At 38.5% G+C, this 14442-nt stretch overlaps 2 protein-coding genes across 4 annotated transcripts; one reads left to right on the forward strand and one right to left on the reverse strand.

Annotated features, from left to right (window-relative positions):
• The first annotated feature begins 3774 nt into the window (after positions 1–3774).
• On the forward strand, positions 3775–8828 carry LOC147866399 (pentatricopeptide repeat-containing protein At2g03380, mitochondrial-like). 3 transcript variants are annotated; one of them, XM_087316840.1, is made up of 2 exons: positions 3775–4000; positions 4172–8828. In XM_087316840.1, exon 2 carries the CDS (start codon positions 4227–4229, stop codon positions 7923–7925), a length of 3699 nt encoding a protein of 1232 aa, XP_087172966.1. In that variant the 5' UTR covers positions 3775–4000; positions 4172–4226; the 3' UTR covers positions 7926–8828. The 3 variants fall into 3 exon arrangements, with proteins under 3 accessions (XP_087172966.1, XP_087172968.1, XP_087172969.1); XM_087316842.1 differs by having other exon boundaries at positions 4178–8828; XM_087316843.1 differs by having other exon boundaries at positions 4208–8828.
• Positions 8829–9487: 659 nt separating this feature from the next.
• Positions 9488–13704, reverse strand: LOC147866400 (uncharacterized). Its single transcript, XM_087316844.1, has 3 exons — positions 13566–13704; positions 11758–11937; positions 9488–10205 (listed from the first exon to the last, which is right to left on the reverse strand). Exons 1-3 carry the CDS (start codon positions 13633–13635, stop codon positions 9835–9837), a joined length of 621 nt encoding a protein of 206 aa, XP_087172970.1. The 5' UTR covers positions 13636–13704; the 3' UTR covers positions 9488–9834.
• Positions 13705–14442: the final 738 nt, after the last annotated feature.

Genomic DNA, 14442 nt, shown 5'->3' on the forward strand with positions numbered 1-14442 from the left:
CTATTGGTGTTAAGCAAGGATGCCCACTCTCACCAACATTATTTGGTCTATGCATTGATGAATTAGAAGAAATGGTTACCAAGTTTGTAAAGGAAGAATGTGTTGAAGAAGTTGCCATTGGGAATGTTGTGATTATGCTTTTGTTATATGCGGATGATGTAGTGCTTTTTGCAAATACTTCAAGAGATGCACAAAAGCTTATGAAGGGATTGGAAAAAATTTGCATGCATACTAGTTAAGTGTCAATAGCTCTAAAACAAAGATTATGCTTGTGAAGAGTCAAAAAAAAGATAAACCATGCATAATGTACAACAATGAGCCACTTGAATGTGTGGAAAGCTTCAAATATCTTGGCCTTGAAGTTCCTTCAAATCATAAATGGAATGAATGTGCTACCCGCCGCTTAGAGGTGGGTAAGCGAGCATATTATGCATTTGAGAACACATGCAATCTTGTAGATATTAAGTGTTGGGTCCTCAAGAAATATCTTTTTGACACTTTAGTGACCCCAGTTCTTCTCAATGGGGTGGAAGTATGGGGCGGTAGCATCCCTAAATTTACGTGGAAAGAGTTTGAAAATGTCCAAAAACATTTTCTTACAAAGTTTCTACAAGTTAAGAAACAAACGCCCTACACCCTCCTCCTCCTTGAGACGGGATCACTTCCCATTGAGATCATGGCCATGGAAAGGGTTGTTGAATACATGCTTAAGGTTCAAAAAAGCCCCTTACATCGCCTTCCTAGAATTGCATGGGAAGCAAGCAAAAATATCCAAAAGTCACATAAAAGTAAATTTTTGTGTTCTGGTTGGATGCAAGATTTAGAAAAATGGTTTGGTAGATGGGATGCAAGACACTTGCTTCATGATGCGTCACTAGATTCCTTTGTAAATGAGGCCTTTTTGCAACACCAATGTATCATGACATGGGACAAATGCGGTGGCTCACGCTTCACACATTATACTACAAATGTTGCACCTAACTACAAAACCATATTCTTCGCGGAATGGGGAAGCCGTACACATCGATACATGTTAGAGCCCATCCCGATATCTGCCATTCGAACCATTGCTTCCATGCGACTTAGCTCACACACATTGAGATGTGAGACGGGGCATTGGGGCACAAGTGATGAGAGTGGCCGACTATGCACACTTTGCCCTAAACAAGTTCGAGAGTCTGCGTATCACACTTTGATACAATGCTCTGCCTTTGATCATATTCGACCATGCTTTCCACATCTCTTCGATCGAGCCCAATCCTTGCACGAATTTCTCTCGATTGCAACATTCATTGGTAAAGTTCTTGGACATCGAGAGTCGCTACTCACCTTCACACGTATCACGTGAAATGTAATATTTTTTGTCTCATAGGTCATATTTGACCTCCGAAGACGATAATATAATCTCTCTGTCTCTCTCTGTCTCTCTCTATTTGTTATTATGCTTTTGCTATATGCAGATGATGTAGAGCTTTTTGCAAATACTTTAGGAGATACACAAAAGGTTATGAAGGCCATATGATCTCTCTCTCTCTCTCTCTCTCTATTTGTCATTATGCTTTTGCTATATTTAGATGATGTAGTGCTTTTTGCAAATACTTTAGGAGATGCACAAAAGCTTATGAAGGCATCGGGAAAAAATTGCATGCATACTAAATTAAGTGTCAATAGCTCTAAAACAAAGATTATGCTCATGAAGAGCCAAAAAAGAGATAAACCATGCATTATGTACAATAATGATCCACTTGAATGTGTGAAACCTTCAAATATCTGGGTCTTGAAGTTCCTTCAAATCATAGATGGAATGAATGTGCTACACACCGCTTAGAGGTGGGTAAGCGAGCATACTATGCATTTGAGAACACAATGAAATCATGGAGATATTAAGTGTTGGGTCCTCAAGAAATATCTTTTCGACACTTTGGTGACCCTGGTTCTTCTCTATGCGGTGGAAGTATGGGGTGGTAACATCCCTAAATCTACGTGGAAAGAGCTTGAAAATGTCCAAAAACATTTTCTTACAAAGTTTCTACAAGTTAAGAAACAAATGCCCTACACCCTTCTCCTCCTTGAGACGGGATCGCTTCCCATTGAGATCATGGCCATGGAAAGGGTTGTTGAATACATGCTTAAGGTTCAAAAACGTCCCTCACATCAACTTCCTAGAATTGCATGGGAAGTAAGCAAAAATATCCAAAAGATGCATAAAAGCAAATTTTTGTGTTCTATCGGAAACATGGTTTGGTAGATGGGATGCAAGACACTTGCTCTTGAACATCGAGAGTTGCTAGTCACTTTCAAAAGTATCACGTGAAATGTAATATCATAGGTCATATTTGACCTCTAAAGATGATAATAGAATCTCTCTCTCTCTCTCTCTCTCTTTGAAGGTATTTTTGATCATATCACAAATTTTGAATGAACACTAGGATTCGATCATAGGACTTATACATTGACTTTAACATGTATGAAACGATTTGAGCATGAGAAGATCATTGAAGATATCAAACAATCATAAGATGGTCGAGGATATGTTACAAATGGTTAAGTTACAACATGGTGCAACACTAGAATTCAAATGTGATACTTTAAAAATTAATTTTCTTATGCACAAACAAACATTAAGCAACATGAATGAATCACAACTTGAGAAAAATGTAGAGGTTCAAGTTTCACACGTTATATCACATATGTTTGCCCAAGCTAGAAAACTTATCTAAATTGGGAAACCACACTCACCCATACATGCTAGAGCTCATTCTTCTTTTCGTCGAATTCGAAGCTTTGGGCATGACAATACATTTCCGATACTCCTATTGGTGTACATCCTCATTTAGTGTCTCAATATGCATGGCTCCTACATATGTCAACATCTTTGATTGATTCACATCATTACCATTATCAATACATTTTCACATTTTGCCATCCCCCATAGTTCAATCATCAATCAATTGCATTTCTAACCTCCTCATATAAGAAGTTCCCTCTATTTTTACTGTGATAAAAGCATTTTTAGAATACATATTTTCATATTTGGAATGCCTCTTATATAGACCAATCCTTACATAAAGATTGTGTTGACCTTGGAGTATCTCGTTCACACCTTCATAGTTGTGCCTTGCACAACTAGAACAACTATCTTGTTTCTATTTCCACCCTCTACAAAGACTACCAGATTTAACATACTATGCCTTGTTTGCAAAGCTCTTTCTGAAAGCTTTGCAAAGTTTGCCTCCATGCGGAATTTCATTACCAACAGAGAGAGAAACATAAAAAACAATCTCTCTCTCTCTCTCATATATATATATTGAGGGGGTGACGTCTTGAGTATCATACTAAAGAGAACACTTAGAAGGTTGAGCTCATATGTGTATGCCTTATTCACATATCGAGACTTGGTGCTTCAAAGTATGAATATCCCTTCTTAGGAAGGAGACACACATCAATATAACTTTCGTACTTAGGTCCTATGGGTCAATATTGGCCTCTCTCTCTCTCTCTCTCTCTCTCTCCCCCTCCCTCTCTCTCTCCCTCTCTCAGCTTGGTGGTATTAGAAGCTACGTCCTCAAAAGATATTAGAAAATGCCCCTTGGGTGGTACAAACATTTATGACCCCGAATGATGGGGGCAAGGAAACTATTACTTTCAAAAAATGTTGGATGATCCTCCTCCATATACAGAGTTCAAAAGTTGTGCCTAAGACAATGGTTTTCATACAACTTTCGAGAACTCGGGGAAGTTTCCAGACAATGGAACGGGGATTCGGTGGAACAAAATTGAGGAGTTTGAAAACACAGGGGTACTTTCGTAAATCACCAAAACTCAGTTCTTCTTTGTCTTGTTCATTTGAAGAAATGTTGAATTACTAGATTTTATGTGAAGATTTTTACTCAGAGATGTCTCTGTTTTGGAAAGAAGATGAAGAAGGAGAAGATGAAGAGGAAGTCGCCCTCAAGGACCCTTCTCAGTCTTGTCACATTCTGCATAGAAACAAGAAATGGTATGATCCCTCTTTCTTTTTCTTGTTTTGTTTTGTTTGCTTGTCATGGCCACATTGATCACAGAAGCACACAATATGCATAGTTTTTAAAAAAAGTATTTGGAATTAAATTCCCGTGAATAAGTATATCTAATATCCTTTTTCTGCTATTTATTTATTTTGTGATCATAGCGATAGCTTGAAGCACATAATATGGCTAGTGTTCAGAAATTCTTTCAAATAACTTATGGAAAGGGGTATATATTGGTGGAAAAGATCCAAATATGAAGTATGCATATGTGGTAAACTGAAGAAGAAGGTCTTGGAGAGATTGTTTTGTAGTGATTCACAATCTAAGGAAAGGAAATATGAGGTTTTTGATGATGTTGAGATATCTAAAGGTAGATTTAAGGATCATGAATCAGTGATGGTGGAAAATGAGAATGTGTGCAAGGGAAGATTTAACGGTGCTTCAGAAGCTGTAAACTATGTGACAAATTTGAGAAATGAAAATGTCTTTAAAGGCAGATTTGAATATGATTTTTTGATGAATTCTTGTTCCACAAAAAAGGATCCATGTGCATGCATATTTGAGGATGATGATCCAGCAGTGGTGAAAAATGAGGCAGATTTGAGAAATAAGGATCTATGTAAAAGAAGGCTCGAGGATTGTTCAGCTTTGTGGATCTCTCATGACAAGAAATATCATCCATCAAAAGGTATATTTGAGGAAGATAATGCAGCAGCTGCGAAAAATGGTTTATCCAAAGGCATATTTGAGGATGATACAGTAGTCGTGGCTTTGCTGAAGTCTTGTGCCAAGAGAAAGGATCTATCTAAAGGTAGCCTTATACATGCTGATATTGTCAAGCGGGGATTGCTTAAGAGAAACCTTTTCGTAGGGAATACTCTCGTTGATATGTATGCAAAATGTGGTGCACTTGTGAAGGCAAGACAGGTATTTGATGAGCTTCTTCTACGTGATGTAGTATCGTGGACAATACTAATTTCAGGATATTCACGACATGGACAAAGTGAAGCAGCACTAGATTGTTTTGAACAAATGCATAGTGAAGGCATCTCTCCGAATGCTGTAACCTATGCGTGTATCTTGAAATCATGTGCAAGTTTAGGTGCAGCTGAGAAAGGCAAAGAAATACATGCAGAGATAATCAGAGAGGGGTTTCTGGGAAAGCATAGTGTTCTTGGAAATGCATTGGTAGATATGTATGTCAAATGTGGCGCCCTTACAAAAGCAAAAGATGTATTTGATGAACTTGTCGATCCGGATCTTCTATCATGGACTTCATTGATTTCTGGATATGCCCAACATGGGCTTGGAGAGGAAGCATTGAACTGTTTCGATAGGATGCAACATGAGGGCTTCACTCCAGATGCTGTGACATTTTCTTGTGTCCTGAAAGCCTGTAGCAGCATTGGGGCAATCAGCAAAGGCGAAGAAATCCATGATGAAATCCTCAGAAAAGGGTTGCTTAGAAATAACAGTGTGCTTGGAAATGCATTGGTAGATATGTATGCCAAGTGTGGTGCACTTGCAAAGGCACAGAAAGCATTTGATGAACTCTCTATTCATGATATAGTATCCTGGACAGCATTAATTGCAGGGTATGCTCAGCATGGACATGGCCAAGAAGCGCTTTACTATTTTGGGCAGATGCAGCGTGTGGGGCTCTCTCCCAATGCTATTACCTTTGCTTGCATTTTAAAGGCATGTGGCAATATAGGAGCAACTGAGAAGGGAAAAGATATACATGCGGAGATTGTGAGAGAGGGTTTGCTAACACACAACAGTGTCCTTGGCACTGCATTGGTGGATATGTATGTGAAATGTGGTGAACTCGCAAAAGCACTACAAGTGTTTGATGAGCTTCCGTTTCGGAATGTAGCCTCATTTAATGCACTTATTGCTGGATATTGTCAACATGAACATGACAAAGAAGCACTTGAATGTTTTGTACGAATGCAACGTGAGGGGCTCTTTCCAGATAGAGTGACATTTGCTTCCACCTTGACGGCTTGTGGCAGCATGGGTGCAACTAACAAGGGCAAACAAATTCATGTGGATATAATTAGAGAGGGGCTGCTTGGAGATGATACTGTGCTGGGAAATGCATTGGTTGATATGTATGCCAAATGTGGTGCCATTGGAAAGGCAAGGCATGTACTCGATGAACTTAATTTCCAGGATGCAGTATCGTGGAATGCAATCATTACAGGATATTGCCAACATGAGAGTGGTTATGAAGCACTCACTTGTTTCCACCAAATGCAACAGCAAGGTCTCTCCCCTGACGCAGTAACATTTTCTTCCATTTTGAAAGCTTGTGGAACCATGGGAGCAACTCGAAAAGGCAAAGAAATACACACTAGGATTTCTAAAGAATGGTTACCAGCCGAAAACAATTTGCTTGGAAATGCCTTGGTGGATATGTATGCTAAATGTGGTGCACTTACAAATGCAGAAGGTGTGTTTCATGACCTCTCCAAAAGAGACACGATCTCATGGAATGCCCTCATCACAGGATATGCCCAGCATTGGCATAGTGAAGAAGCAATTAATTGCTTTGAAGAGATGCAGCGTGAAGGCCTCTCTCCAGATGCAATAACCTTTGCTTGCATCTTGAAATCATGTGGGAACTTAGGAGCAACTGAAAGAGGTGAAGAAATACATGCTCGAATTGTCAGAGAAGGATTATTAGAAACAAATAATGTGCTTGGCAATGCATTGGTTGACATGTATGCTAAATGTGGTGTGCTTGGTAAGGCATGTCAAGTATTTGATCAACTTCCTGTCAGAGATATAATATCCTGGAATGCATTAATTGCGGGATATTGCCAACATGGACAAAGTGAGGAAACACTGAAATGTTTTGAACAGATGCAATATGAACTCCGTTTTCCTGACTCAACGACTTTTGCATGCATATTGAGAGCTTGCGGTAGTATTGGAGCAATTGAGAAAGGGAAAGAGATACATGATGAGATTGTGAGGAAAAGTTTGTTAGGAGAAGATAGTGTGCTTTGGAATGCATTGATAGATATGTATGCCAAATGTGGTGAGCTTGTGAAGGCACAAGAAGTGTTTGATGAGCTTCCAGTGAGGAGAGTAGTTTCATGGACTGCATTGATTGCAGGATATGCCCAGCATGGGCATGCTGGAGAAGCTCTGAATTTGTTTGAGCGTATGCAGGGTGAAGGCTTCTGTCCAGATTCAGTGACCTTCCTTTGCATCTTGAAGGCATGCAGCAGTATTGGAGCAGCTGACAAGGGTGAACAAATACATGAAGCAATTATTAGAGAAGGGTTGCTAGGAAAGGATAATCTTCTCAGCAATTCATTGGTGGACATGTATGCTAAATGTGGTGCTCTTGCTAAGGCACAAGAAGTTTTTGATGACCTTCTCGATAGGGACGTTGTTGTCTGGACTGCTCTAATGGCAGGATATGCCCAAATTGGAAACCATGATATTGTGTTTGATTTATTCAAAAAAATGATGCGAGAAGGTATAGAGCCAGACCTGGCCACATTTACTGTTGTGCTTAATGCATGCAGTTCCTCAGGCCTAGTAAATGAAGGGGAAATGTATTTCAAGATCATGAGTGAACGGTATCGTATACTCCCAACATTGGAGCATCAGACTTGCATGGTGGATCTCTTTGCCCGTGCAGGGCATTTTGAGAAGGCAATGACAATGATCAAGAAAATGCCATCTTGTGATTATCTTCCAGCATGGTCTTCTCTACTTGGTGCATGTGCAAAATGGGGAAATGTCAAGCTTGGAAGATTGGCTTTTGAACATTCAGTACGCCTTGACGAAAAGTATGCTGGGGCTTATGTCCTCATGAGTGATATTTACACATCAGCTGGCATGCAAGAAGATGCAGACATGATTAATGCTCTGAAAATGAGAAATGGACAGTGGTAATCTGATTTCTCATATAACGTCGTCATAAAGTAATATATTGAAGGCTGAATATATGCATTATGTGCTCCAAAAGGGAAGTGGTCAAATATGCATTTTGCATAGACATGCATTGTGGTGCATTTCCTACCTTATATGATTCACAATACGTATATGATCACAATACCCTATGTGCAAAGGAATGTAAAGTGCCCAGATATGTATCCTCCTAGTTCAAAAGAGAACTTATTCAAAGCATTCTAAAGAAATATCCATCATAGATGAACCCAACGGTGACTTTGGAAGACACTACCCATTGATCAGAATATGCAGCTTTGAAAATAGGGGGAAATGCAGATCAGCTATGTAGTCCACCAAACTAGCATACTTGCAGGAAAAATTCTCCTGTAAAGTTGTGGTTCGGCAAGATGTCAGACCAAACTGGTAGATGTGGTGCATTGATTAATGACACAGATGAATGTAGCATAAATACATGCTCACTGTGTTTTTGAAAACATCATGGCTTACAAGTACCCAGTATGGTTTCAAACCCATGTGGTCTTTGCAACCTTCCTCTCGCAGACACTAGGGAAGTGGATGATTGTTGGTTAGTTTGTCCAATTGGATCTGCATATTGAGTTTGGTCAACGGCTGAAGGTACAGGTTGGGGCATGATCCCAAGGGCCGAGTCTTTACCTCAAAGTTTATGGATGGCAAAGCTGTGAAGCACACTTACTGATGTACTTGTGAATATTGAATGAAGCAAGAGTTTGAATGCATGGGTGGATAGTGAACGTATCTCATTGAAACCTCAAGTTTCTCACATCTGTGGCATGTGAGCACATGAATTTTGTATACACAATATTTGGAATTGGATGCCATGATTTATGAACCCAATCATGAAGCTCCCGTGATGAAGGGGCATCAGCATTGCCCAGTCAATACTGCCGTCACACCATTGACAAGGGAGATGTCTTGCAGTAAATAATATTGCAAGAAAATGTTTCTACTTATGTTGTAAACATGTTATAGCTTTGTATATTTTCACGATTCTATTTATAAATAGAAGGATCCTATTCCAAAGTCGCACTTTACCAAATCCTATATATGACAAATAGAAGAAAACGCCACAATTCCAAATCAAACATTGCTAGAAAATCTTTCCTTTGTGTTAATTGTCAATTTATTGAAGGATTTTATAGGTTTCTGTTCACAATTTTGTTTAATCTTGTCACTTCCATCAATTTCAGTGTTTATCATCATACTTATAGTAAGTGTGGTCAATCTTATCAATGTCATGACGAAATCACTTGAAATGTTATCATTGAAAATCATATATAGAAAACTCCTTGAGGAAGAGAGACTTAATGACGAGGCAATCATTTATCATACATTCTAAACTGATCATAAAGATCATTATTGCCACTCTGCAACACTTAGTTTATGCAAAAGAATCCTCAATACAACACTATACAATGTCATCACCTTGCAACCTCGAACGCGGATGTCAAGTATATTTGATATCCATTAATTATGCCGAGGAAAATGCAATAGTGAATTCTCCAATAATTAAAATGAGAAAGAACGAGAAGAAAACCGCAACAGAAATAATGTGATATAGGAAAGAGAAAATAGAGGTTCTCTGCATCAAATGCAAGATCATGCCTACACAAAATGAGATCTGTATATACCAATCCAAGCATTATCAGTTGAGACCAGAAAATGTGAAGGATTGTATCTATCAATCCTACATCTTTATCGAATGGACATATTAAACTCGAAAGAGAACTTCATCTTCAATCTATGATCAACCTGAAATTTTCTAAGAATGAGTTTTTTTGTGTTTATTGCTGCGGGTATTCCTATTCACTCCAATTAGCAAAATGAAGTTTATGCAGTTCTGATAGTTTCTATATTCACAAATATTCTTTCCTTATGAAATAAGCACACTCTTCTTTCTAATGTACTCCTTAAGCAAAGTCTTTTCTGCATCTAACTGTACCTTTTCAGCTTCATTTCTTGGTCTAACTTTCCTTCTCTCTGAGAGCATCCATTTAAAGACATCTTGCTGCTCTTCAGGTGAAAATTTTGGCTTCAGAAATTCCTTTGAAGCAACTGTTGGTGACGTTGCTAAATTCGATTTTGATGGTTCAGGTAAAACAACCGTTGGCTCAAAAATTTCCTTCTTTTCTTCTTTCTCTGGTTTGGCATCTTTTTCCTTCTCTTCTGTTGCTGTCTCTGTGGCTGATTGGGGTTCATTTGAATCTTCAGAAGGCTTTGAACTTGTTCTGAAGAGCGTGTAACCTTTGTGCATGTTAAGATTATCAGTCCATATACTTTGAAATAATATAGATTCATTTTGCAAATGTATATTGTCAATGTCAGCAGTGTATATACAAACACACCAACACATGTTCATATACTACCAATATTGGTTTGTCAAAACATTTATATATTCAGAAATTCTCTGTTGCGGCCTCTCTCTCTCTCTCTCTCTCTCTCTCTCTCTCTCTCTATATATATATATAGACCTATACACATTCTCACAAGAACATTGTAGTATTTAGAAATTCCTGTAAATCATTACACACAATATACGATGCAGTATCATGAAAATTTACGCACTGTAGACAAAACAAGGGAAACACTCATGAATTGGACACCACGAAGATGTATTTCTTCCAATTCTGCAACCCTCTTGTTACCATTAGAGTCCCGGACATAGTTTGCAAGGTTTCTTTGTTATCAATGTTTTATATTTACTATATTTCACATATTCAGATACCAGTTTCTGAGAAGTGGTCAATAATAATGGTTATATCTGTAGTTTTCTTGGGTAAACAGTGGTCTTCACATTAGAGTTTCCAGGAGTAAGGAAGCTCGAATGAGGCACTCCAATGAATTCATATTTCTTTTCTTTTATTCCCTTGTTATGACGATGGTTTCAAATCTCTTCGGTGTTCATATTTCCTATTTCACCTGTATATTTTGTGTTGGATCTTTACCCTTCGGGTAAACCAAGTTTTGAAACAACCAATGCACTAGGGTTCAAATTTGAATAATTGTGGTAATGTATTAGATGCCACTGCATGACGTTGGGTTTTCACCAGACAAACTTAACGAGGTACAGTTGCCCTTCTCTCTCTCAGGTTCCTTCATGTGATTTAGGCTTCTTGGTACGTTTTACTATGTTTTACGATATCTTGCAACAATTTAGTGTGGTTCTGTTTTAGCATTTCTGCATTTTAAGTTTTCTTGGTTTGCTCATTCACGTTGCATTTTTATTGCGTTTCAGGATCTCATTCAGGATGCGTTTTAAAGATTTCTTTCTTGTTCTGTTTTGAATGTTTCTTTTCATGCATTTTATGTTTCTTTTTCTAATGCAGAAATTTGAGATTTTTTAGTCACATTTTATTTTTATTTACTTAGTTACATTTATTTGGGTTTACTTTTATTTACTTAGTTACATTAGTTTGGTTTACTTTTATTTACTTAGTTACATTTATTTGGTTTGTTGTTCTCAAAGATGAACATTGTAAGATGTAATCTTTTGTTTGGTTCGATAAGCCATTTCAGGTTTATTTGGTTTACTTTTATTTACTTAGTTATATTATTTGTTTTGTTGTTCTCAAAGATGAGAGAACATTTTAAGATGTACTCTTTTGTTTGGTCTTATAAGCTAGTTTCGTTTTTTACAACATTGCATCAAAATCATAGAATTGAGAGAACCTTAGTTCAGTACTTACCATGGGCTTGGCCCATCCCAGATATTGTATTTAATCTACTATGAACGTTGATAATCTCTCTGTCTCTCTAGGGAACAACACATGAACCACATGAAAAGAGCTGCTCTTACCGACTACTACTGCATTCAGCACAAGAAGCGTTGTAAGGGCCGTGCGAAACCGATACCAGATGGGTTGTTTTGGTACCTGGGTGGATGCTGTGCCCAAAGACTCAGCCTTGCTAGTTCCATTACTTCCACCCGTGTCTTTGGAGTAGGAGGCAGCCGGAGGATCCATGGGCAGAGATATACCTACAACACATGTCAATAATCAAACACAAAGCTTAGAAACCCTATGATGATGCATCAGAAACAAGACATAGTAATAAACAAACACAGGAATGGTGTTCTTGATACTTGAAGAAAACACACACAGGTGCATGTTTCATCTCATAGGCCAGATTTAGGTGAACACATGTGCATGTTTCAAGCAAAAGATCTCTCTTTCTCTACATCCACACGTGAATGCAAATAGTGTCCACTAGTCATGATGTTCTGACGGATGATACGTAACAAAGCCTCCATCCTGCACAAGAACATCTGAGCTAAATTGGCCACACCCTCCATTATGGCAGAAGTATGGTTCTCACCATGAACCTCATCAACTACATAGAAACCATGCCACCTTAAAGAATTTGAAGCACGAAAGGAAACAACATCTGAAACATCAAAGGAAATGGCAGCAACCATTGGCAACAACGTGGCTCAACAACAATGGTAGAACTTGCCACTTGTTCACTGGTCCACACACCACCAAGATGATGAAAAGAAAGACATATGGAAACGTTATACCCAAAGGACAATCACATCAAGAACCCTCCAACCATAACAATGGCTTATTATAAAGATCATTTCATAACCTTTGCAAATGATTATTCATACAGAGGCTGAGGTACATGGAAGTTTACATGGGGACCCATAGAGCTTGTAAAGTAATAGGGAAACTCAGAGTATATCAAAGTAAGATGCACAGTTCACATACTTAGGTCTGTCAGTCTTTGCAAGTTATGCGAATGAGAGGTCGAGAACACAAAACATTTTGTATGAAGATGCCCAATCTACAAGGACATTGGAACGAAGTATCCTGCACTCTTCACCAAGTACACCATCCTCCGACAGATGATGGAGAAGGTCTCACTTTTGCCAAGCCTTGCTCAATTGGCAGAAGCATATGGAATCACCTCTAATGTTAGCACATGAGATACATAGGAAATTACTCATCCTCGACTTTTCCTTAGGCCCACACCTCCACTGACAAGGTCTCAATGTCGCCATGGAGCAAGCAAGGCACATGGGTGAGTACCAGAATACATTATACATGGGCCATATCAGAAACAGATCATTTTTCACCATGTACAAGATAGCAACCGATGTACTTCTTCGTCACCTTGCTCCACCATACCAATTAATATCAGGTACAATGTTCACTCGTCACTACTCATCGCCTACATAGTAGTTGCACTTCATGCTTGTAACTATGCCAAGCATAATTACCAGGTGTAAAGACACTTCATGCATTAAGATCATTGACATGGACCTTTAGGAAACCTAGGACTTTTATTCTTTTACTGTACAGATGACCTGATTCATGAAATCCACTCAAATTTGGAATCTTCATTTATCCCTACTTTACCTACTCGTATCCTTAGATTCGTTTCACATCGTATCCCTTTTGTCCCACGGATAACACAAATAGGTCGATTTCTGCCTCTAAGAGAGGTTAAATACCATTTCTTTCTCTCTTTTATTGTAAAATAGTATTTTGTTAAATTACAAAGATGCAAAATTACAAGGTCACACAGCATATCTCTCTCTCTTTCTCTCTTTCTCCACACACACACACACACACACACAGATATAGAGAGAAGTGGTTTACTTACCAGGAAGAGATCTTTGGCTCTTCTTGGGTCTGTGGAGCAGAACCTTTGGCTGTTGCCTTGACTCGCTCATTGCGTTTGGAAACAGAGACAACAAAGGAGGAGGAGGAGGAGTTACAGAATGGCATAATTCTTACTTGCAACATACATACATACATACTTTCTTCTTCATGTAGTTTAGTAATGTATGCATGCAAGCATGTATGTATGTATGTATGTATTTGTGTGTGACATGTGTATATGTATGTATGTCTGTATGTATGTATGTTTACTCTAAACCAAGTGAGTGTGTGGAGAAATGTTTAACAAAAGCAAGCAAACGAGCCACTTCTTTCCTTTCTCCTCACCCAAGCATTGGAATTTGGTACCATAACCATTGAGCTTCTTTTTTTTACATACGCTGCGACCCGCAAGAGTATGTTGCCCCATTGAACGACCCGACTAGTAGTGTGTTCCCCTCATGTCGTGAAGCTTCGGCAATGCAAGCAAGATTGACAAACATGCTCCTATGATGAAGGATTAGTAAAAGAGAGTAAAGGCATGCTCCTCTAATAAAGGTCTAGTAAGCGAGAGTAAGATTCACTCCTATAATGAAAGTTTAGCGAGAGAGATAGATAGAAGAATGGAAATTACATAACTCTGGTCATGGATGGTGGCAAATCTTAAAATGTAGTTGGCATTCTAAATTGCCACTTGTAGCAAAGGTCTTCATTTGGAGAGTTTTGATTGAGGGTTTGCCTTTGGGAGTAGCTCTAAAATGACGTAGACTAGCAACGAGCAATTGTTTCTTTTGTACTATTCAAATGCAAGATGGTACTCATCATTTCATGCAATGTCTGATTGCTTGTCAAATTTGGAGTTACATTTCTCAAATCTAACA

The sequence above is a fragment of the Azolla caroliniana genome, unplaced genomic scaffold, assembly GCF_043228905.1.
Source record: "Azolla caroliniana isolate FFs.n. ecotype wild unplaced genomic scaffold, voAzoCaro1.0.p SCAF_3, whole genome shotgun sequence".
Taxonomy (NCBI): domain Eukaryota; kingdom Viridiplantae; phylum Streptophyta; class Polypodiopsida; order Salviniales; family Salviniaceae; genus Azolla; species Azolla caroliniana.